The sequence below is a fragment of the Hypomesus nipponensis genome, chromosome 22, assembly GCF_054491055.1.
Source record: "Hypomesus nipponensis isolate SF chromosome 22, ASM5449105v1, whole genome shotgun sequence".
Taxonomy (NCBI): Eukaryota; Metazoa; Chordata; class Actinopteri; order Osmeriformes; family Osmeridae; genus Hypomesus; species Hypomesus nipponensis.
This window is the reverse complement of record NC_140382.1, coordinates 568,968-593,278: the sequence shown is the minus strand read 5'-3', so window position 1 is coordinate 593,278 and position 24,311 is coordinate 568,968. Positions and strand designations below refer to the sequence as shown.

General features: G+C 41.1%; 1 protein-coding gene and 1 non-coding gene across 4 annotated transcripts in view; both read right to left on the bottom strand.

The window, feature by feature from the left end:
* LOC146235927 (putative RNA-directed DNA polymerase from transposon X-element) overlaps window positions 1-17,806 on the bottom strand; it is a 29,137-nt gene extending 11,331 nt beyond the window's left edge. The window contains exons 1-5 of one of the 3 annotated variants that reach the window (XM_084686288.1): window positions 17,547-17,806; window positions 16,674-16,724; window positions 16,492-16,554; window positions 16,047-16,224; window positions 6,570-6,672 (exon numbers count right to left, since the gene is read on the bottom strand). In XM_084686288.1, the coding sequence (XP_084542414.1) occupies window positions 6,587-6,672; window positions 16,047-16,224; window positions 16,492-16,521 (294 nt within the window). In that variant the 5' untranslated portion in view covers window positions 16,522-16,554; window positions 16,674-16,724; window positions 17,547-17,806 and the 3' untranslated portion in view covers window positions 6,570-6,586. Of the gene's footprint in view, window positions 1-6,569; window positions 6,673-16,046; window positions 16,225-16,491; window positions 16,555-16,673; window positions 16,725-17,048; window positions 17,193-17,546 lie in introns of those variants that run through there. The other 2 variants (XM_084686287.1, XM_084686289.1) reach the window with 2 other exon arrangements.
* Window positions 9,428-9,535, bottom strand: LOC146235928 (U6 spliceosomal RNA). The gene has a single exon (XR_014741457.1). It is a non-coding gene; the product is annotated as a U6 spliceosomal RNA (small nuclear RNA).
* Window positions 17,807-24,311: the final 6,505 nt, after the last annotated feature.

The window sequence follows — 24,311 nt, the reverse complement described above, 5'->3', positions numbered from 1 at the left end:
GATTTTTAGGCCAATGAATGTTGCACTGACTGGAAGCACTTTAATTTCGTTGTACCTGTGACAATGACAAATAAAGATCTATCTATCAGGATGCAACAGAGGATGCTGTGAGCAAGACAGACTCCTTGCTGGACTACTCCTCTCTAGCTGGACAGCTTCTCTTCAGCCCTGACCCCAGGATGGCTTCATCCAGCTGGCCTGCTCTGCCTGCCTGCAGGCTCTGCTTGCCACTGCCTGCCAGCCCTCCAGAGACAGACAGTACAATACAAAATGGCTGAAAGGGGTGTATTTATGTAAATGTCCACATTGCCTCAAATCTTTGTGATACTGATTATTTATTTAGTTAAACAGGTGTCCAGGTACACCACAGTATGACTAGCTGTATAGTCAAAATAGTAACGGTAATGTTTCATTCTGAGGGGATTCCTACACAATAGCTAAATCTGGCTCTTTTTTCATTTAACTGGCAAGTTTTCCTTTTACATGGTAGTTGCTATGGCTCAGGGGTATTGACAATTGCAGTGGACACTTGAGAATGAATACACCCAAAGCTGCTAGAATGTAGTAAGTATTTATTGAATATAGCTTTTTGCAGAAAGGACCTGACACACACAGCGTACATTGGGTAGTCTGTCGGCATCTGATGAAACATTCTCCAGAGACAGGGTTTTTATACATGGAGATACAGCTGTAGCCACCTGCACACATCAGTGTCTTGTTCATATTATTAGCACAAAGTATCAAAACACAAGGCTACAGTTTACTCAGAAACTTTCTAGAAAGTCACTAAATTATATATATTCACTACAACAGCTTGATTGATGGAAAGATTAACATTTCTTGTTTAGGACAGACAATAAGTCAGTCTTTTCAAGGTATGCAATTTACTTAAATGTTTAGTTTAATTGTTTATTTTATAGTTAATATAAAGGTGAATTGCCTTTCGTAATTAACAACTATAAAAGTCATGATTTGCTTGCTCAAAGTCAACACAATTGATCGTTGGTTTCACTTGTTGCTTGTCTACCCTTTTGGTTTGCCATTTACTATGTAGTCTACTGTTGGTATTATAGGCGTGTGTGCTGTCAGTTATGTGTTTACTGCCTTTTTTCTTACTGTGCTGCCACATGCCAAAGAAAAATATAATGTATGCATTTGATGAATAATAAAGTTTTGTTGTTTTACCATGTCTGGCCATTAAATCCATATACATAATAAAGAATGTCTATGATTAAATCATTAAGTGACCTAAAAACAGGTGTGAAGCCTGGTCATTTCCGGTTATTTTCTGCCACGAAGTATGAAGGCAAACAAGCATCTAAGAGAAACAACTACTAAATCAAAGTAAGTCATCACAAATTATGCATACAACTTAAATATATTATATATACATAGTCAACAGTGAATGAGTTTGTTAGGCTACTAGCATAAAGTTACGTTTGGTAATAATTTCAGTAGACCCTAACCGTTGTTTGGCGAGAATGAGAACTGAACGTTATGAGCTAGCCTAGCCTAGCTGTTGTTAGGTTCAGTTTTTCATGTTTTTTCCGCAAGATGATACAATTTCAATATTTCAAAATTTTCATATATTAAAGACATAATTGAAAGAGGCACATAGTAGTACTATACAAATGTATTAGAAGGGTAGTGGGTTAGGTAGTCTGCGTCAGTCATTAAACTAAGTAGGATACCTGTTTAGTAGGCTTTGCATACACATGTGCCATCGAAACCCAGAAACCACAGAGCCCCCTGATATATCAAACCCCAATTTACCCCCTGATTGTAACTTATGTCATAGAGCTATATCCGTGATTCAGACTGTAGCCTGTTGCAACATTTCTTAAACGGTCTTAACAGCAGAGGTATTGTAGTCAAAAAGGGAATGGGTCTCAATTGTTTCGTTACCTGGGCTTGCATGATTAAGTTAATGACTCGTGTATAGCGTTAGCTAGCTTGTAGCCGTGGAGTGCGTTTCATTAACACAGTGAATGAACTAGTTAGTACTGTTTAACCAACATGGTTGAATATAGTAGGTTTAGTTTGATTTGTTGCCAACGTGGGACAACTGCACAAGACTTCTCAGACATCACTCATGGTTTCCAACAGTTGGTATGTAGCAGAGAGGATAGAGAGACTGACTTGTAACCTTACACTCATGAGTTAAAATCCCCATTCAGCCTATTGTTGTTGGATGCAATACAAAATGGATGAAAGAAGTGTATTTATGTAAATGTACAAATTGCCTCAATACCTTTTTTGTTAATAAATCAAATATAATTTTGACTGATTATTTTTCAAACCTAATAGGGTTGAAGACGACATCAATCTCTAGTACCATAAACAATATTACCTTGGTATGTCAATATATGATTGAATTCAATTGAATTGCTCCACAGTGCGCGCGCTCCAAATTCCCACAGACTCATCCTGCCCCTTGACACTAGGGTGACCACCTGTCCCGCTTTGCGTTGTGTTGCACAGCATTTTCACCCCTTGTTCCGCACGTCGCATATTGAAAATGCTGTGCTATACAACGCAAAGAGGGACAAGTGGTCAACCTACTTGACAGACACACGCGCGAGCTTGGCGAGACGCACACACATCCTTTCTGGAAATGGTGTGCTGACCAAGCCCCGCCCTCACCCTCATTTCGCTTCCAATCGCAGCTCGCCGTTACGAATATAAATAATTTTTTGGCGGCCATTGTTGTTTTCAACTGGAATCACCTGAAAGCCTTGTTGGAGGCAGCCACTTTCGGTAAGTCCTATTATTACACATTTTAAGCTAGAATCAATGATTGGGTTCGTGAAAGTACACTCTTGAATTATGGTGACGGTTTCAGCACTTTGAGACCTTTAGACAGTGAGTTTGAAGTGACGGAAAACCGAACTCGAAAAGTAGCTAGCTTTTTCCCTCTGTGTAATTACTGAATCATGTAGCATCTCGGAAAATTCATCAAAATGCTAGAGGAGGGCAGCTATTAGGAGAACAAACAATTCCCCACAGACATGTTGGCTCAGAATTTTGATTTGGGTCGAGAAAATCTTTGTAACAAGCCTATGCGCCAGGGAGACCGCATAGGCTTAGGCGGAAGCCATGTTTTGGTCGCGTCATGTTTGAGTTCACCATTTTACAGTTCGGTCGACACCAAAAATGTGTTTGTTACCAAACCTCGAGGAGGGAAGCCTTTAAGAGATGTAGGAATTGTGCTTGTAGCCAGATGCTCCAATTATTTTTTAGATTTGTGGAAAACTTGCAAGTGGAGTGAGACTGCGTCCCGAGGGTACATTGTTTTGACTTAGCCTCAATGACAGACTCGGCTCGCTCACTCACTGGCAGTGTGTAAACGATATCGTAATTCACAAAATTCTAGTCCTAAAATGTCAGGGAGGGCTGCTTTTTGTAGACAAGAGTCTACTGAAGATAGCCAGTATATAAGATCCTTCAAAACAAGCCTATTTCATTTGTCATTTTTCTGAGAAAGCGACCTACGTTAGTCAGGCTAGTTTCACTCGGTCAGCCTATTTAAAGGTCTCTGACAGTCAGAATCACTGTTTACAGGCAAAGATCGAGCTGGTCTTTGGTCAGATGTGTATATTGACCAGTTTAGAGCTAAATACTGTTAACAGAGCCTGGAATCGAGCCAAATGTTTTAAGTGACTTTGCATGGCCGGGTCTCCATCAGTTCAACACATTTGGATTCAAGTTCAAGTGATGCCACTGCATTTCACAGTCAAAACTGTAGTTTATGTCAAGTGTAGATGTAAAAAGCTTCATTCTTTACAACTGACATGGATAATTTCTTCACTTTTATAGGTCTGGAGGGTCATGCAGAGGCCTGCTCAACAGAGTTCAACAGGGGATGCTGAAAAACTGATCCCTTGCTGGATTACCCCCCTCTAGCTGGACAGAATCAGAATCAGGACAGCTTCTCTTCAGCCCTGACCCCAGGACAGCTTCATCCAGCTGGCCTGCCCTGACTAACTGCCTGCAGGCCCTGCTTGACCCTGCCTGCAGGCCCTGCTTGCCCCTGCCTGAAGGCCCTGCTTGCCCCTGCCTGCAGGCCCTGCTTGCCCCTGCCTGCAGGCCCTGCTTGCCCCTGCAGAGACAGACAGTCACCCACAGACACAGTAGCTCTGCAGACTGCTTTTTTGAAGATAGTGATGAAAAAGGACAAACCAGCATTTTTTACTTTGATGAAAGTCTAAATTTGTAATCCTTTCCATGTCCCAGCATGCCAAGCTGCTGACTTTTAGTGTCTTAAGTAATGAAACCAGTTCAAGTTATAGACTTTTGACCTGAATCCAATGATTAGTCATCTGAATAAAAACCATTCAAAATAAGTACTGCTTCTTGGATGATTTGTGCTCCACATCAGTACATCTCACACATTTGCCTTTGTTTCCATGGGATTCATGGAATTGCTAGTTTCTGCTCCACCATTGTGTAATAAAAAGTATAATTTAGGACAGCAATTCCATTTTTGTGTTATCCTTTCGCATTACACACATTTAGTCAATGTACTTAAACTCAACCGATTGTTGTCATTTTACCATAGTGTTCATATTGAACAGACATCAGTGTTTGGGAAGATTACTGTATATTTCCACTTTTGATCTGTATTTCCATCGTAAATTTGGTCTTTAATTTCAATTGGAATTACATTTAACTTGTTTACACCTGTAGAAACCCTGTGAAGCCCCCACCCCCCACTCCAGAGACAGTTGGTGACAGAGAGGCGCAGACATTAAGTTAAACATAGTTATGCCTTAAGAGTAGAGTAAAAAATAGAGACTAAATGTGTAAATGGATGTTGAAACTCAGTTCTCTGAGTTGGTGCATGTTATTTTAGGCAAAGGTTGTCTTTTAAACCTCTAGGTTTAAAAATAATTCCGATTTCATTGGAACTCTCTCTTTTATAAATGTATAGTTGGATTTGACATTTAACAGCCATTAAATTCATTAAGCAAGTTGTTTAACTCAAACAACCACAACACAGTCGGCTACATATGGTATACAAAGCTGCAGTCAGATTTGGCGAAATTGTTAGTTTGGATGTTATCTTGACATATACATGGGGTCTTGATGATGATGCGCACGCAGCTTCAAGGCAGAAAGACGCATTACATTTCAGGAGACGCCGAGACCTTAGCGTGTCAGTAGCATCTCATCATATCACGCAGTCGGAGCACAGCTAGATCATCAGCGTCAGCGCTCTTGGGTACCCAGCATGCAGTGCGGCATGTCAAAAAACGCCAAGACTTGTGGTAAATAGTTTGGTTACAACAGGTTTGCAAGGGATTTCAGTTGTTGCGTTCGTTCAGTTAGATGTTTGTAATATTGTTTTTTGTTAGTTAAAATAATCTTGTTGGTCACACTGAGAGTGCATGTTGTGTGATTTAATGGGAAGTGAGAGTTGGCCTCATACATTTATGTTGACAAGGAGATCATCATCGGCTGTGCCATAGACCTTTTACCAATGAGGCTATTCTTCATTGTAAGATGACTGTGGTTCTGGAAAGCGGTCTAAGCTGTCTTTGAGAAATTCTGGAAACAGTGTTGCGAGCGATGTGTTTTGATTGTGGGAGGCAATTTTTGGTCGACATCTAAATTAATGCGTCCGCTACAGCATTTCTGCTTTGGCTTGACTTGTGCTGGAAGGGAGGTAAATGGCATGGATTGGGGGTTAGTGTGCGGGCAGGTGTATTTTTATATAGGGTGAAATGGAATGAGAAATGTAAAACAAAATGTCTGAAAGGGGTGTATTTATGTAAATGTCCACATTGCCTCAATATCTTTGTGTCAATAAATCAAATATAATTTTGACTGATTGTTTTCAAACCTTATTCGGTTCAAAATGACATCACTCTGAAGTACCATCAACAATTTCACGTTGGCATGTCAAAATATGATTGAATTTGAGTAGTTTAAACTTTGGCTGAATCTAACAACTCTTACCACAGATGAAACAGCTTACTTTTTTATACAGTAACTGAACATGACAATATTCAACACTGAGAATAGTTCAATGGACTGGGACAGTGACCTGCAAAGTATAAGGTTGCAGGTTTGAATCCAGCCGCAGTCTTTTAGCCTGTCTTAAATTTGAATATCTGTTAAGTTAAACAGGATGACATCATTATGAAATACCGCTTCTTAACCTTTGTCCCAAAGCTGACCAAAGCTAATTCTGTGCCCTTTCTACTCATACATTCTCATCAGTTGGTGTGTAGCAGAGAGGATAGAGAGTCTGCCTTCTACGTTATGCTCATGAGTTCAAATCCCCATTCAGCCTATTGTAGTTGGCCCAACAAAAAGTAGTTTTGCTCTCTTGTTGTCCAACTCTTGACCTTCTACAATGTTCATTTTTATAATATCTTGCCATTTTGCGGAGGAACCCACATCGCTGCTTGCAGCTATATTTGTAATATGTGTTCATTGTCAGATGAATGTGGACAAAAGGCTTGTATCCAAGTGCATTGCTGGATAGTTCTCACTGCAATAACCATCACTTAAAAAAAAGCCTAAGACTGTTGAAAACAGAGAAAGAAAGCATAAGCCTTGCCTACCCATGGTGATTTGGGTCTTAATGTGAGCAATGGGTCTGGTCACCTCTCTTGGCAAGGGCATCAATGTCTGGTGTCATTTTTGAGGTAGAGATCCTCAGAACATCTGAAAAGTGGTCATTTGTTAAATTTGACCTGTGATGGGATTTTTTGTAGTTCATGACTGAGAACGTTTATTCACACACATGTGGACCCGAAAAAACCCAGCATATTCTGGGCGTGCTTTTTCATGTTTGGCAACATTGTTTCATTCGGTGAGCCAAAAAACTGGTCTATTGTAGCTGTTTTGTACTTCTTCGTCAAAGCACTTTCACACTGGATGTCGATGAGCTCCAGTTGTATGTTTGGTGGTGCTTTCTCACTGTCGAAAGATAGGGGGCATAATACAAGCTCTAGCTCAGTCTCAATCTGGTTTAAGTCTGAGAAGAGGCGGGAGCACTCGGCATGCAGGTCGATGAAAGTGCTACTGTATGATAGGGGTGCGTTCAGTGCTGCCAGTGTCGGGAAATGAGCAGAACAGCTGTTCATTTGTCTGGATAACAACAGAAGTTTGGCCTTGAACGCTTTCACGTTGGATTACAGTTCATGCACAAAAACACCCTTTCCCCTGAGTTTCATGTTAAGATCGTTCAAATGCCCCAGTATGCCCACACCGAAGGCAAAATCAGCCAGCCAGTCTGTCTCTTGTAAGTCCGGGAAGTTGTCAACTTTACCAACTGTATCCAGGAACATACCAATCTCCCCTCTCAGCTCCCACACACGGCGAAAGACTTTCCCCAGCCTTAGCCAGCGCACATTTGAATGCTATAACATGCTATTGAGCAGTTCAACAAACTTTTACACAGGGCTTCCTGTTGAATAATACAGTGAAGAAATATAAATTGCTCTGAGTTTGGGCTTTCTTCTTTTACTTTGTCTTGTAATCTTTTTAGTAGGCCAATGTTCTACCAGTTAGATTTGGGGATCCATCTGTTGTGACGTTTGTCAGTTTATGCCACGGTAGATTCATTTTTTCCAAGCAGGCAGACACACTGTCATATAAGTCAGAGCCCTGGTTGTCCCAATCATCGATTCCATTGCAAGAAGTTCCTCTGTTATTTCAAAGTTATCATTAATTCCTCTGACAAAAATTAAAAGTTGAGCGGTGTCTTTGATGTCAGTACTCTCATCCAGTGCGATAGAAAAAAGATTGAAGCCATCTGCTTTCTTTTTCAGCTCGGAGGTTAGCTCATCTCGTATTACTTCCACTCACCTGGTGATGGTTCGGTGTGATAAGCTAATTTTCTCGAATTGGCTTTTTCTATCAGGACAAAGTATGCTAGCAGTCTCCACCATACGGTCTTTCACAAACTTCCCTTCAGCAAAAGGCTTGCTATGCTTTGCAATTTTATGTGCCACTATGTAGCTTGCCTTAGTTACCGATCATTGACTAGAGGTCTGTTTAGTAAAAATATTTTGTTGGGCTTTTAAGTCTGTGGCAAGTTTAGAGGCCTTGCTTGCCTTTTCTTGAGAGGAAAGATTGCTAGCGTAGTTAGCATGCTTGCTTGAAAAATGATGACTGAGATTGTATTCCTTAAAATGCAATACTTTCTTGGCATATCAGACATACCGTGATCTGTCCAACATCAGTGAAAAAGTATTTTGGTGTCCATTCTTCCTTGAACACACAACATTCAGAGTCCACTTTTCTCTTTTTCGCCGCACCAATTTTTCATGTCAACGTCATCAAGAATGGAGGTGACCGTGAGCCCATTCAGATTGACTGAATGTAGGCCTAATACAAGCAGCTGCTAGGCTATTACAGCGCCATCTATAGGAGTTTGTTTGTATAGCATGGATGAAGTAATTTTTAGGCCAAAAATCGCAACTCAAATATAAATAAAGAGGGTACAATTTCTGGGGAAATTGTAGGGTGTGTTCGCTTGCGTCGGGTCTGTCCCCTTAAGTTTTTCGCTTCTAATGATATTTTCAAGCATTTAGTCTACTCATAATTCATTGAAAACTCCCTTTGAAACAAGCGAACCCCCTTTCAAACAAGCTACTGTAACAACGTTGTCACAGTATTTCAGGATGGAATCACGATTCAAACAGTACCATCTGCTAACTGAAAATATGCCCCCCAAAACGTAAATAAGTTTGACATTAATTTAGGGGGAAATGGCTGATTCAAAATACGTTTGCTATGAGCAAGCTGCTGTTGCTAGCCAAACATCATTGAGGGGATTATTTGATAGCGCCAGAAATGAGTTTCTTTTGATATAAAGTTTAGGCTGTGGCATTGCAGACGGCGACACACCACACAAGCTTGAGTTTAAATACATAATTTAATGTGACATTACTTACTGCACATGCAAGTCTTGATTTGCTTAAATGTACATGTGCTGCTAGTACTCCACGGCACGAAACTGGCTGTACAACAGCACATCTATGCACGTTGTATCCATGCGTCGTTGCTAACGTGTTCTGACGTGGTGACGTAGCTAGCACTGAGTACCCTTCGTCGACTAAAGGCACTTTTTGCCACGAAAATAAACAATAATAATAAATATATTACATTTAGTCATTTAGCAGACGCTCTTATCCAGAGCAACTTACAGTAAGTACAGGGACATTCCCCCCGAGGCAAGTAGGGTGAAGTGCCTTGCCCAAGGACACAACATCATTTGGCACAGCCAGGAATCGAACTGGCAACCTTCTGATTACTAGCCCGATTCCCTAACCGCTCAGCCACCTGACTCCCTATATATGTGAAAGAACAATGGTTGTGCTTGCCAAAGGCGTGAACACACCCAATTACATTTAATTAGTTAAAAAAATGGAAGGGTCCGGCCCGTGGGCCGTATTTTGCCCCCCACTGATATAGAGTATAAGGCCGAATTCCGGATTTGCGTGTCATCCTTTTGCAGGGGCCATGCTAATCTTCTCTGTATCGATCCAATTTTATTAGATGTGCTGCCGTAGCGAAGCATCGCTTCTCGGCCTTTTGGCTCAGATCTAGTGAGTACCTGTCCAATCGGACAGGTATTGGCCCGTCCCCGTCAATACCGGAGCGCCTGATGGGGTTTAAGTGACGGGGGTGGGCCGGAGCGGTCGTCTGCCTGGGGGTTTCGGCCCTGACGCCAGACGGGGACTTGTCCCCTTCTTCAGAGCTGCTTGCAGTTGCTGGTCACCCGAGAAGTAGGCCAGGCTGCTAGAGGGATTGACGGTTGGACGGACAGAGGGCCAGACGACCTGAGGATTGGAATCCTCGCAAGAGGATCAGGAAATCCTTGCCGAAGGGCAGCCTGGGAACAGTGGCAAAGGGATGGTTCCTTCCCAGGGGCCGTCGTGATTGAGGGCAGAGGGCCAGTCGCTCGACTCTACTGGCGAGGAAGACGGGACGAGAGGGAGCCATCGGTGCGGAAGCCTGGATGGACCCCGTCAAACTCTGACTCCCACTTGTAACCCCCTAGTGGGGCAATTGATATGTGCGCCGCCTCGGCGGCCTTTATTCTGTACCCCTTTGTGGGAATTCTGTATGTGTTTTTGACTGTCCTTGTTGATTGTCTTTTATTTTGAAATTTATTTATGAGTTGATCAATGCTTCTTTTATCTTTTCTTTTTGAAGAAAAAAAATAATAAATAAGGCCGAATCCAATACTCCCCCTTACTCTTAGTTTTGCGCGTTCCCGTGTGAGCTAGTGGTGTCCCAATACTCTTTTTGAGCTAGGGGTAGGACTAAGACGAAGGGGTATACACCCTTTAAAACCAAGTAAGATCGGGAGCTTACTGGAAACCTAGGGCTATGTGAATACTGCGCGACCGGCAACAATGGCGGCCAGTTCATCCAGAGAGTCCGATAATGTTAAAGTGCTGATTTGCACAACAGTCCCGCATTTCTCTGACTAGCATGTCAACAGTTTTAAGTCAACTCCATTAGCTGCGAATTTCATTTTATATCAATGCATAACACTACTTGCTTTGGATATATTGATACGTGCTAGATGACGTACCCGTAACCAACCCATTTCTTAGTGATATGTAGCCCTTACCCCTCAGTTTCGAGGGCCAAGGGCAAGAGGTAAATTAAGGGCTAGGGGTATGGGGATTCGGCCTTACTTGAAACCTAGGGCGATGTGAATCCTGCGCGACCGGCAACAATGGCGGCCAGATAATCCAGAGTCCGATAAATGTAATATTTTCGGCGTAGATAATTGATAAAAAAATTACGACAGTCTTGTTTTGTGTTATACACACTCCTGTACACATATATTTGCAACCTTTTTCCTAATTGAAACATTTCTAAAAATCGCTTGTTTGCTAACGTTACATTGCTAATTTGCACAACAGTCCGGCATTTCTCTGACTAGCATGTCTACAGGTTTAACTAAACTCCATTAGCAGCGAATTTCGTTTGATATCAGTGCATAACACTAGTTGCATTGGAGATATCAATACATGCTAGATGACGTACCCGTATCCAAGTGGCGTCCCATTTCTTAGGGATATGTAGCCCTTACCCCTCAGTTTCGAGGGCCAAGGGCAAGGGGTAAATAAGGGCTAGGGGGAAGGGAGAGATTTGGGATTCGGCCTTACTTGAAACCTAGGGCTATGTGAATCTTGCACGACCGGCAACAATGGCGGACAGATAATCCAGAGTCTGATCAATGTAATATTTTGCATAAATAATTGATACAAAAAATTACTAGTGTTGTTTCGTGCTATACACAGTCATGTACACATATTTGCACCCTTTTTCTGAATTGAAACGTTTCTAAACATCGCTAGTTTGATTTGCACAACAGTCCTGCATTTCTCTGAATAGCATTTCTACAAGTTTAACTGAACTCCATTAGCAGCGAATTTCGTTTGACATCAGTGCATAACGCTACTTGCTTTGGAGATATCGATACGTGCTAAATGACGTGACAGTAACCAAGTGTCGTCTCATTTCTTAGGGCTATGTAGCCTTTACCCCAGTGGCGGCTGGTGCATTTATTTCCGGGGCGGGCTGTATTGTGCTCTGAGATCCTAGCCTTGATAGGGGGCATGCCACCCCCCCCCCCCCCCCCGGGAAAAAAAATGCTATCTCAACACCAGAAAGCAATATTTTGGTGCATTCCTAAATGTATTTACTAATTTGTAAATTGAAAACGACGTAGTGTACTGTCTTCCCCTGTCATTTGACTGTTGCTAATTAATAGACCAATTTTTTGTTTGTAAACGTTCGGGATGCGCGTGCAATGTGGCTGCAGAAAACTGGGAAAGGATAGCCTTTAAAACGTCAAAAGGACCACACGGATCATACAAATAGTTAGATTTTAAAAGACCAAAAAAGTCGAGGAGGCAGCCATGTCTTTACATCATGTCACAGTTCATAATTTTACAGTTTTACAGTCAATTCTACATCTAAAAAGTCGAGCAGGACAGCTTTCAAGAGATATTGGAATTCTGCTTTTAGCCAGCTGGTCCGATTATTTTTGTGATTTGTTTAAACTGGCAATCTGAGTGAGACTGCGTCCCTGTTACACTGTTTTTGACGTTAGCCTCAGTCAGACTAGTCGCTCACTGGCAGTGTACACAATGTTGTACTTGACTCCATTCTACAACGTCAGGCAGGACTGCCTATCGTAGATACAAGCCTGCTGAAGATAGCCAGCCTCTCGGATTTCTTTAAGCCTGTTTCATTCATCATTTGCCTGAGAAAGCGACCTCCGTTAGCCAGGCTAGTTTTGCCCGATTACTTGGTCTGGCTATTTAAAGGTATCGGGGTCAAGTGACTTTTGTGGATTGACAAGTGAAACGTAAATATACTTGTCCAAAGGACAAGTTTCTCAAAAAGTTAATGTCAAGCCCTGTAATCCAGTGAACAGAGGTACAGTATATGATGACCTGATTGACACTCCAAGTGTATTATACCCGGGAGAAGTTCGTCTTTTGCAACCGACATGCGCAGTTGAGCCAGCTTGACAGTCATGTGACGTAGGGTGAAAATTGGTCAGGCCGATCAGGTCCAACCTCCTTCACTTAGAGCTTTTCTTGAAAATGTATTTTTTCAAAGGGCGTATTTTTAAGCAACTTGACTGAATTGCAAGTTTCCATCATGACATCATTAGCTAGCTAGCTAGCTTTATAATGTTAGAGCTACGGTAGATACAAGTTCAGTTCTGAGAGAACACCACGACAACGTAAATAAACAACTTCTTAAATTAGTTGAGTAATGTGATTGGATGTGACAGACATAACAGCATAACATAATGTATTTGACAAGCCCTCTAGTAAATCGGCAGTTTGGGGCGCAGGTGTTTTGCGCCCCGGTGAGGTCCTATCTCTTGCATTGAGAGGAGCGAACTACGCATGTACAACTTATAACGACAGTCAATGGGGCTCAAGTTGGAAACACGTAGCTTATCAGCTAACTTTATACAACGTAGATTTTTTTCTACCACATTTTATTGGATGTTCAATATTCTATTAGCTATATAATTTTGACTTTACTCATTAGACATGTTTTTCTTTCTTTTTAAGTCTTATTCAATTAAGGTTGGAATGTGAAGCAGCAGTGGTGGGGCGGCACCCTAGCGCCCTCTATGAGCCGGCCGCTGCTGCTTTACCACTTAGTTTCGAGGGCCAAGGTCTAGGGGTAAACTAAGGGCTAGCGGTAAGGGGGAGTATTGGGATTCGGCCTGAGAAGCTTTACATAAAAAAAACAAGGCTGGAAAACTGGAATATAAGTAGGTGGAGGTAGGTAGTACATGACTGAATGAATGACACTAAACTTAGTTAAACTGACATTCTTTTTCTCTGTTCCTAGGAAAGGGAGAACACATGAGGATGTATTTGATAAACCTTTTTCTACATTTTGGTCTTTTTATACCTTTTTGTGGCTTGTACCCCCAAAAGATGTGTTGTGCCTTTCAGTCTTTTTGGGGGGGGTTTCAACATTTCTTTCAATGTCCTATTTATTGTTTTTGAGAAAGGCAATTAAAGTGAATGAAACATACAAATTCAATGAAAGTAGTGAAATGATCATTTTACACGTTGTTCTTTTTGGTTTGAAATGTTTTGGTTGAAACATTTCAAGATTCGACTGACCCTCCGAGCAGTGAACGGTACTGCACCTGAACTACATTAAGTCTCTACTCCTGCCCAACACCCCCACCCGCCACCTACAGTCTTCTTTTGACAACCGTCTGGTGGTCCCTCCGCTCAAGACCACCCGGTCCCAACTCTGATGGAGGGGGGGCCAGTGGTGGAATCAACCTCCATCAGAGACAATGACTGTCTCCCCATCTTCAAGAAAAGGCTCAAGACACACTTGTTCTGGGAATACAACTAGGAACTAGGAATGATTTGCTGAACCTGATGTTAGTTTCCTCCAGGATCACAATGACTCTTACTTAGCGACTTATTGCTCTTGTTGGTTAGCTGTAACTGATGTACTTCCCAAATTTCTGATATGGAAATAATTAGAACATGGGTCAAAGCAAGCCAAGGACAACAGAAGGGGTTAAGGGGATACACCCCAGTGAATAGGGATAACATCAACATGACACTACATAAAAGTACCCGTAGCAAAATAACGCAATGCTATGCATACAGTCTATGGGACTGTGAGCACACAGCTTTGATGTGTCGCATTGGCAACATACGGCTCAATAAGTTGGCAAAGATAAGTAATTCCCTCTGCTGAGAATCTATATATTTCATAAATATAGTCACCAGGGAATGCCAAAGGGTTTAGTTGGTCTCTTAATGTTCTGGCTCTTCTGAGCGCACCTCTCACTGTCCGTGCACCAAGCTCCACAGGATCTTATATGAATGGTGACGCCATTATCCTCAAGAATGAGTTAGTGGGCGAGGATTTTATATATCTCTGATCTCCAACATAACCTGCTCCCGACCAGGGTAGGCGTTCAGCATGTGTTACCATGGCGATCTACTCCGGTAACAAGTGATCCACTGTCGTGATACAGAAAACCCTGGGTTGAACCTGAAGTTACCTCGTTAACGCCAAATCTTGATTCGTAGTACAGGCCCCAGGTTACATACATAAAAATAACTAAAGACCACAATATAAGAAGTCTATTACATTTGAGCCCAATTATTGAAACTCTTGGATACAAAGAGATTTATCCTCGAGAGGAAGTGTGTTACTGACAAAACGGAGGGAATTTCTAGACTTACTTAGCGGCCTCTTTGGATGTTGATTGTGGGGTATCGAAAATAATTTTCCACATGCTATGGAAAAATGTGTTTCTGGGTTGAGAACTTGGATGACAGCAAATTTCCTTCTTAATTCGGATAAAACCGAGGTTCAAATTTTCAGTACTAAAAAATACAGAAATAATTTATCCAATCTGACCCTAGACTTAGACGGCGTCAAAGTCTCACAAAGCCAGATGGTAAAAAATCTAGGAGTCACAATGGACCCAGACCTTTCGTTTGAGTACCATATTAAGCAAATTACTAGAACTGCATTTTTCCATCTACGTAATATTGCCAAAATACGAAATTCCTCTCAAAGGATGATGCTAAAAAACTAATACATGCATTTGTTACGTCCCTATTGGACTACTGCAATGTCTTGTTCTCTGGCCTCCCAAATTACCTACCTAAAAAATTTACAGTGGGAGCAAAATGCTGCTGCTAAACTATTGACTGGAAAAAGAAAGTTTGATCACATAACATCTACTCTTGTCTCTTTGCACTGGCTCCCTATCCAAGCCAGAGATGATTTCAAAGTTCTACTACTAACCTACAAATCTCTGCATGGATTGGCACCCCTGTACCTCTCCAGTCTCCTTGCACCCTATTGCCCCGCAAGGACGCTAAGATCTCAAGATGCCGGCTATCTGGTGGTTCCCAAAATAATTAAAAAAACTGCTGGAGTTGGGCGTTCTCATATAGAGCACCTCTTCTCTGGACTAAATTACCTGTCTCAATTAAGGAGGCTGATACTGTTTCGACATTTAAAATGAGGTTAAAACGTTCTTGTTTAGTCAATTACACGATTGTTAAAAGTATGTGTGTATGTACTTTATTTATAAACCTTGGGTGTGTGTTTGCCTATGCATGTATCACATGTAATTTTTATATTGTAATTATAGCTTATATATTCATACTGCCCCATCTAGATGTTACAAATAAAGTAAACCTGTTACTCTATATTGTTACTGTTATAGTTTCCGTTGATGTATATTGTTACTGTTATAGTTTCTGTTCCTAGTTGGAGACAACGGGGACGGGTTGTTTTCATCCTTATTCGTATATTTATAACTTATTTTAGAGTTTTTTCCCCTGGAACAGATTTCATGTTCCAACCGAGGGAGGCTGTCACTGTTTTGGTGTGTGGGGCTGCATCAAATACCTCTTTTTGCTCTGTTAAATTGCTGCATTAGTCCACACTTTACCGGTGGTGATCTCATTCTATTATGACTTTAACTGTCATAATACAATTATGCGTGTAAGCCATAGTTCACAACATCTCAAAACACCTACCACTCTTTCGGAACTCCAGCACCTTAAGGCGCTCCTCAAGGTCTTGGAGTTCAGCCTGTGTTTGGGCCACCTGTAGGTCCATCACTGGCACCTCTTCAGCATGTTTGCCCTGTCGTCGCCTGAATAGGAGAGCCTCTCGCTGGTTCTCCTCCAATGTCTCCATCTTCTGGAACATAACCTATAATGTGTGTCAGTAAAGACAAGTAAAACAAGTTTACAAGAGTTAACATGATTGGCATACACTGTGGTTCTTCTAGATTAGCTGTAACATTGATGTAAATAACACATGTTACCTTGAATGGCTGTATACAAAGCATTTGTAAGACAACATTTGTTGTTTTGACAAATATGTATCCCCCTGCCACGATCAGAACAACTTAAGTATACCTTACAAAGAGTTGGCAATGCTATTGAGAAGCTTTGAGAGTCTTATATTTGCACTTGCCTGGCTGCCAGCTGTTTTCCTGGACCCCATATGGGTTCTCCTCTACCAGACCAGAGTTGACACCTAGGAGTCAGGTGATGCAAAAGTTTTAAATCATGCTTTTGCTTCAAAACATAGCCTTTAAGGTTGCCATGGTTCATACAATTATTGTCACTGTTAAAAACGGTCATTCATTACTTTACCATAATTTCCCAGGGACACAGTGCTAGGCCGTGTGACGGTGGTAGGATACTCTGTACAGAAATGAAAGTGGAATGTAGTTTAAGTACATAGCATTAGCATTTTGATATAAATATAAAAGGATCAGCATCGCACATGTGTGATCGTTCGAAAGCAGGGCCCCACTCAGCATAGCGTCGCACATGTGTGATTCTGAACATTACAACCGACTATTTTCCGATAGACAAACAATGTGACAAACGCTATAGTATGGCTTCAAAATTTACAATTATAACAAGTAACACTAGCAGGTAGGAGCATTACTACGAGTATTATGCTAGGTTGCTATACGGAAGCTAATAACAGCTACCTAGCTGCCGTATTGGAAAAAAACTCACTCGTGGAAGCGTCGGAAAAACTCACGCATCTTAAGGTTAAAACGAATAAACGTATCCAAAAACAGATGGCATGTACAAATTGGAAGAATTAGTGACATGATACTTTTATAGACGCCATTGCTGTGCCGACTGATCAAAACGTGATCAGCCACGCGCTAGCTCCAGTTTTCCAGGGCTAAATAAACTATTTTCGGACAAGGTTTTTTCTAGTTCTGAACGTTTATTTTTACTGATTCTTTTGTGGGTGATTTGTGAGACGCTAAACTTTATGTATTTTCAGTATTTAACTTTCTGGAGAGTTTAGCATAACTCTACAGTACATTATACTAGCTGTACAACTAGCTAGTAGCTAGCGAAATCCTAACGTAAACAATGTTAATCTGAAACAGATAACCAGGCTTAATAGCCTAAATTTCAAACCTATACGTAATAGCATCCTCCATCCGATTTCAGAAAATATGTTTATATATTTAAATCTATTTCTGTAAAGAAACTCACCTTTGAAGTAGCTAATTTCCAGTTGAAATCCATGCGTTCAGTTGCAAACTCTTCTCTGAAATCCCAGTTTCAGAGATGCGTTGAAATGGGCATGCGCAAAGTTGTTGCTCTGGGGCAGACTGAGCAAACCTAGGTTTGCTAAGGAAGAATTGTAATATTCTGTGATGACTCATGTCTTTGGAAATACAACTTGAGAATCGCTTGCCTTTTGGTCACATTTAACAATTTTGTATTACAAAATTATTGCAGCTCAGATTTGCATTGTGTGTCATACAGCTTTGGTGTGCTGGACAAAGAATGTTTGCTTAATCATGTTACACATCACACATTGATTGCTTTTGTACATGTAAAGAATGAAATACTTGTATTTTAATATAGGCCTAAGGCTAAGAATATAAGAATTATATTGAAAATTCAGTCTTTTATTTATTAAAGCTATGTTCCTGCATATGAGAAAATTGATGACCATGCTGGGGCTGAGCTGCACATGAATTACATACATTGTCTACATTTATATGTGCTGGGTGCAACATTTAATATTGTGTGATTGAAATTCATGTAGACTATGGCTAAATTACAAAAGTGTCAGAACTGAGAGCAATCCAGTGTGATCTATCCATGATAAACCACTGCTCTCGAGATCCGTTGTCCTGCGACCAAAGAGCAACTTAACCCATGGTACCAAAATGAATGTATCCAACCGACCAAGGTACAATGTCGCGGCAACGTTGCCCACGGACCTAAAAATGACGTTACCAGCCGACCAAGGTAGGACGTTGCTGCAACGTTGTCCATGGGACCAAAAAATAACGTAACCAGCCGACCAAGGTACAACTTCGCGGCAACGTTGCCCACGGACCTAAAAATGACGTTACCAGCCGACCAAGGTAGGACGTTGCTGCAACGTTGTCCATGGGACCAAAAAATAACGTAACCAGCCGACCAAGGTACAACGTCGCGGCAACGTTGCCCACGGACCTAAAAATGACGTTACCAGCCGACCAAGGTACGACGTCGCGGCAACGTTGCCCACAGGTCTAAAAATAACGTAACCAGCCGACCAGGGTACGACGTCGTAGCAACATTGTCCATGGGACCAACTGGCAACATATCCTTTATAACGTTGCCACAACGTTGCCACGACGTTGCCAGAAGGTAACGTCGCGGGTTACCAACTGAGCACCTACTGGCAACGTTGCCGCAACGTCATGTGAGCTGGGTATGCACTCAGTAAGTAATCTGAAACTGGACTGTAAAAGGAAGCCGTGTTTGTTTCCATGGCGTCAGTCTCTTACCATATTCTTTTCAACTGTTCATTACCTTTTCCATGCAATAAACACAAGCTTGGATTATGTTACTAAGAAAAACATGACACTTCACTCTGTAAATTGTAACATTATTTTAAATTAGAGCACTGTTTCCATGGCATGACATGAACAAATACAAAGGTTAAATCACAATTGCCCCAATGATGGCAGTCATTTAGTTTTCGGCAGAGGGTTATGCTCCTGGTGCGCCGAACACGATAGCGGTGGATATCATCCTCTGGACTGTGAACTACAAGACAGATCATAAAAAGAAAATAAACATGTTAGCAACGTGGACGAGCAACCAGGCAAAGTCGACTGAGGTAGCTGTCTAGCAATGTGCTAACATTAGCCTAACTTTATTTTCAAAATACATGTTATTAGCACAAGATCAAAATACAATCATTTAATATGCATTTCTATACTTTATCTTGACAAATAAATTATGTAATTAGGCTGTGTTATTTTGTGACTTACCTAGTAATGCAAGACTGCTGCTGGAGTTAGCTCACGAAACCAACCAACTGTCGAAACCACTTATTGATGACAGAAAGTTTTCAGAATAAAACCCGGAATTTACATATATTAGTTGGCAGGTGATTGGATGAACCATCGGTCTATTATCGTCCATTAGTTTTTTTTAATCTTTGCTAGCCATTTTAATCTCACAATGCGTGATATCTGCATCCACAGTTTTTCTCGCTAAGAAAACGAAGCTACTGAGTGCTAATACAACTTAAACTCATTGAACATCTGTTTAAGTAGTATGACATTTACAAAAATATTACTTCAGAGGACGGCTCAAGGCGGTAAAAGCTTAATAAGAAGGCTCCTATAAGTTCTTAATAAGAGGCTGCTGGCAAGGAAAAAACGATGCCCAGTGTGCAACCACTTCTAAAGAACCAAAACTACCACAGCATCCTTGGCTACCACACAGGATACACTCAGATAAATGTGGCAATCGATTATTCTGTATTCTAAAATAAAATAGGTAGAATCTTAGATATTTGTATACTATGTTTTATGTTACAGGAGCTGTAGAAAGACAAACCATAGGGGCCAAACTAATACGGACGTGTTTTATGGTATATGAAGTTATTGAATTTTTAGTTTTTATATGGAGTTTTGTATAGATTTAACCTTTGTATTTGTTCATGTTTGGTCAATAATGTTAACATTTACAGAGTGAAGTGTCACGTTTTCCTTTGAAACATAATCCAAGTTTGTGTTTATTGCATGAAAAGGGAATGAACAGTTGAAAAGGATATGGTAAGAGCCTGGTAACACCATGGAAACAAACACATCTTCCTTTTACAGTCCAGTTTCAGATTACTTACTGAGTACATAGCCATGTTTTACCTGGTATCGCCTTGGAACGTACAGTACAAGTTTATACCAAGGGTAACATTGACAAAGTGGTATTCGCTCACAAAGAATATGGTAAGAACCTGGTAACACCATGGAAACAAACACGGCTTCCTTTTGCAGTCCAGTTTTAGATTACTTACTGAGTAAATAGTCCAAACATGCGCAGGAACATACCCAGTAACCAAGAAGATTTACCATGATAGTAGAGGAAACTCTTCCCGTGGAGGTAGGTATCCCAGCCAAGTAAATGAGGCCATCATCGATAAATGTATCTGAAAAGGTATTTTATTGGAAAGTACTATCTTATATTCTCATTAGACGTGGACTGTTACCAACATTAACCTTAGGTAACTGCAGGGTAATAGAGTATTTTTTTTGTAATTCTGCTGGAGCTTGGCCGTCTTTACCTACTCACTAGCAGTGGTATTTACCCAATAACACATTATAATTTACCATATATATCTCCTGTAGATACCAACTTACTACCAGCGGTATTTAAATAGTAATATTTATAAGTTTCCAGGTAAATACTAAGTTTTGTCTTCTGTCTTTACCTAATTAGGACCAGTGAAAGTCACCCAGTAATAACCAGCACGTTAGTAAATAGTTAATGGGTAAATACTTCAAATTATCGCTGTATTTACCACCTTGGTACCAATCGGTAATACCCAATAATACAGAAAACATACCCAGTAATGACCAGCACGTTAGTATTTAGTTAATGGGTAAATACTTTGAATTATCTAGGTATTTACCACCTTTGTACCAATCGGTAATACCCAATAAAACACAAAACATACCCTTTACTTTCTATGTAAATACCTAGTACTTAAGGGACTGTAAAAGGAAGGGTTACCAGTTTTTCCTTGCCTTGGTTGAGGGGCAGTTCTATGGGCGTATGTGAAGCCCTCTGTGACATGCTTGCGTGTAAAAAGGGCTATACAAATACATTTGATTTGAGTAATGGCCACTTTCTATAGCCAGTGTTTAAAGGAGCTACCCTTAATTACAATTTCTAATGTACACAGTATTGCCAAACGTACGTCCAGAGCCCCGAGTACTCTGTTAGACAAAGTATTTAACCCTTGTGTTATCTTCGGGTCATTGTGACCCTTCAGTCATTGTGACCCCCCCCCACGTATTGCGTGGTAACTTTACCTCATACAAAAACAAAGTGATGCATTTTCTTTCAACCGTTGGGTTGTCTAACACCCCCCACAGCACAATGGTTAAAAGAAAAAGCTTTTCATTTGTTTTTGTATTGGGTAAGGTTGTTGCAGCACAATGATGGGTCGTTGTGAACCTTCGGGTCATTGTGACCCGAAGGCAGCACAAGGGTTAAGTTTTAGGCCTCCTCATTTATTCATAATTAAGAAGGTATTATGTAGCTTTTGCTAATTGCACTGGATTTAGCGTTTGTGTTAATTAACATGACAGTAGGCTAGTTAGTTTAGACTTGTATGCTATCAGTAGTTTAGCCTTTTATTTTGCCCGCAGACGATTAAAACAGTCAAACGAAGACTGCATTTTAGCAATGGGGTTATAATACCTACAGTATAAATACTACGATGTCCTGTGTGTTTATGCTGGTCAACCGTTAGGTAATCCATCTGACTAGGTCTAACGTGTCGACTGTAGGTCGAATGTAGACTGCTGTTCTGACAGGTGTTTCAGATTTCTAAAACATTGTTAGAATAATAATAAAAGTACTGAATGAATGTTGTATCTTCTTGTCCACCAGTTTCAAACTAAGACAGGTTGACAGGTACTATCAGTGTCAGAGCAGCTTGTCACAGGTCCATGCAGAATAATAATTTACTAAAAAAATAACTACTTGAGAGTAGGCTAATGTTTAGGGATGGGTTTACTAGACCAATTCTTAATTCAGAGGTATCTGAATAGTAGCAAAATTAACTTCAAAAACACTTCAAGGGATACATTAGTATCAATATTTGTCTAATTGTCTCTTTGTGTGTTCTACACAGATAGTGCTACGTGATTCAGAACCTGTCGTCACCTGACCTCCAGTCAGTGTTCGTGCAAAGCTGGCACAGCAGTGTGATTACACACTGCTGCACTGCTATTTCAGACAGCTGAATATCCAGGTTGTCCCCCCTATTCATGCCTGCACAAATACTGAACAACAATGGCACAAACCCAGAACTGCTGTAAGGGTTGAGGGAAATGTACTGTATATCTATGTAAGAGTTAGGCTATGTATGCAGCAATAAAAATAGGAAACTGGCAAAAGAAAGTATTGTGATACAAGGTCAGAAGCATTTTGACGTGCAGCGTAATATAGTGGAGACTCAGTTTATTTTCCGAGCGGTCTTCTTCTGACAACCGTCTGGTGGTCCCACTGCTCAAGAGCGCCCGGTCCCAACACAAGCTCTTCTCCTGTCTGGCCCCCCAGTGGTGGAATCAATTCCCCACCCCCGTCAGAGACACTGACTGTCTCCCCACGTTTAAGAAAAGGCTCAAGACACACTTGCTCCGGTACTTAGGAATGATTGGCTGGACCTGATATTAGTTTCCTCTAGGATTACAATGACTCTTATTGAGACTTGCTCTTGTTGGTTAGTTGTAACTGACTTAAAGTTACTGTACTCGCTGTGAATTATATTATTGTTGCTTGCTTTTTCTACAGGTACATTCTTGCACTTCGGAGGTTCATGTTGTTTAATTGTAACTTATCGAACTACATGCTTTTATGGTTCTTCCCTTTGGGACTTATTTGTTTTTTCATAATGTATGCTTCATGTTTTGGCTACCCGCAATGTTTGGAGCTATCTCGTTATTATCAGTGGCCTATGCACTTTTATAAATCTCTCTCTTGGAATTCGCTTTGGATAAAAGCGTCTGCTAAAGGCATAAATGTTAACGTAACTCTCCCTCCAACGTCAACCGCTGCAAAGTTCCATAGTCTTTGAGTCTTTTACCAAATGATGGAGTGGAAAGGGGGAAGTGAACGTATGGACCAAAAGACTGGGGGTGGCATGTTTTGGATAGAAGATTTATGCCAATAATGATCATCAGGTCATTGGCAGTAGGATGATTGGATGAAGATTGGGCCGATGTATTTGTCATATGAATGGTGTTTCTGCCTATCTAAGTGAGAACATATTAAGTGTGGAGCTCATGTGCATATTCAAATTAATTTCAAAAGAAACTTGTAATACAAAAAAGTTACTTTTCATGTATACTTTTACTATGTTAAGTTGTATTGTGGTAGGAGTAAAGTAAAACAAAGCCTATTTGGGTGCATTTGGGGCATATTCACATTTTACTTTTATATTTAGTCATTTAGCAGACGCTCTTGTCCAGAGCGACTTACTGTAAGAACAGGGACATTCCCCCCGAGGCAAGTAGGGTGAAGTGCCTTGCCCAAGGACACGTCATTTGGCATGGCCGGCACTCAATCCAGCAACGTTTGGATTACTAGCCCAATTCCATAACCGCTCAGCCACCGCACTCCCTCGATATTAGATTAGTGTATAGCTCATTTGCATATTAACATTCATTTTCAAAGAAACTTGTAATACAAATGTTTTTACTTGTCATGGGTAGTTTCAGTGTGTACAGTTCATTTTGATAAGAGTAAAGGGAAAAAAATGGCCCCATTGGCGTGTAATGTTGCCTGGCCTTATTGGCACACATCTTGGATTGATGAGAATTTAACATTAGCAGACGCTTTTATCCAAAGTGACTTCCAAGAGAGAGCTTTACAAAGTGCATAGGCCACTGATAATAACAACAAGATCACCGGGGACCCCGAGGGAGGGTCTTGTCATTCGGGCGAGTTACGTTTTTAACCTCGGTGTGTGTGCATGTGTTTTTAACCGAACGGCAGTACCAGTTTATGATCCAGGGTGGGAGGGTGAACGACGGATGGTGGCTTTTGGTGTAGCCCGGCAGGCGTCTTGTATGCCTAGTGCAGTGCCGTGTGTGTGCGGTGCCCTACGGGGGTGGTTGTGTGGAACCTTATTTGTTGCAGTGGTTTACAGTGTTGTGTGACCTGCCCGGGGCTTTGGGGGTAGTTGCTTAGTTGGGTGGCATATCGAAGCTTGCTGGGGCCTTTAGTAGTCTCACC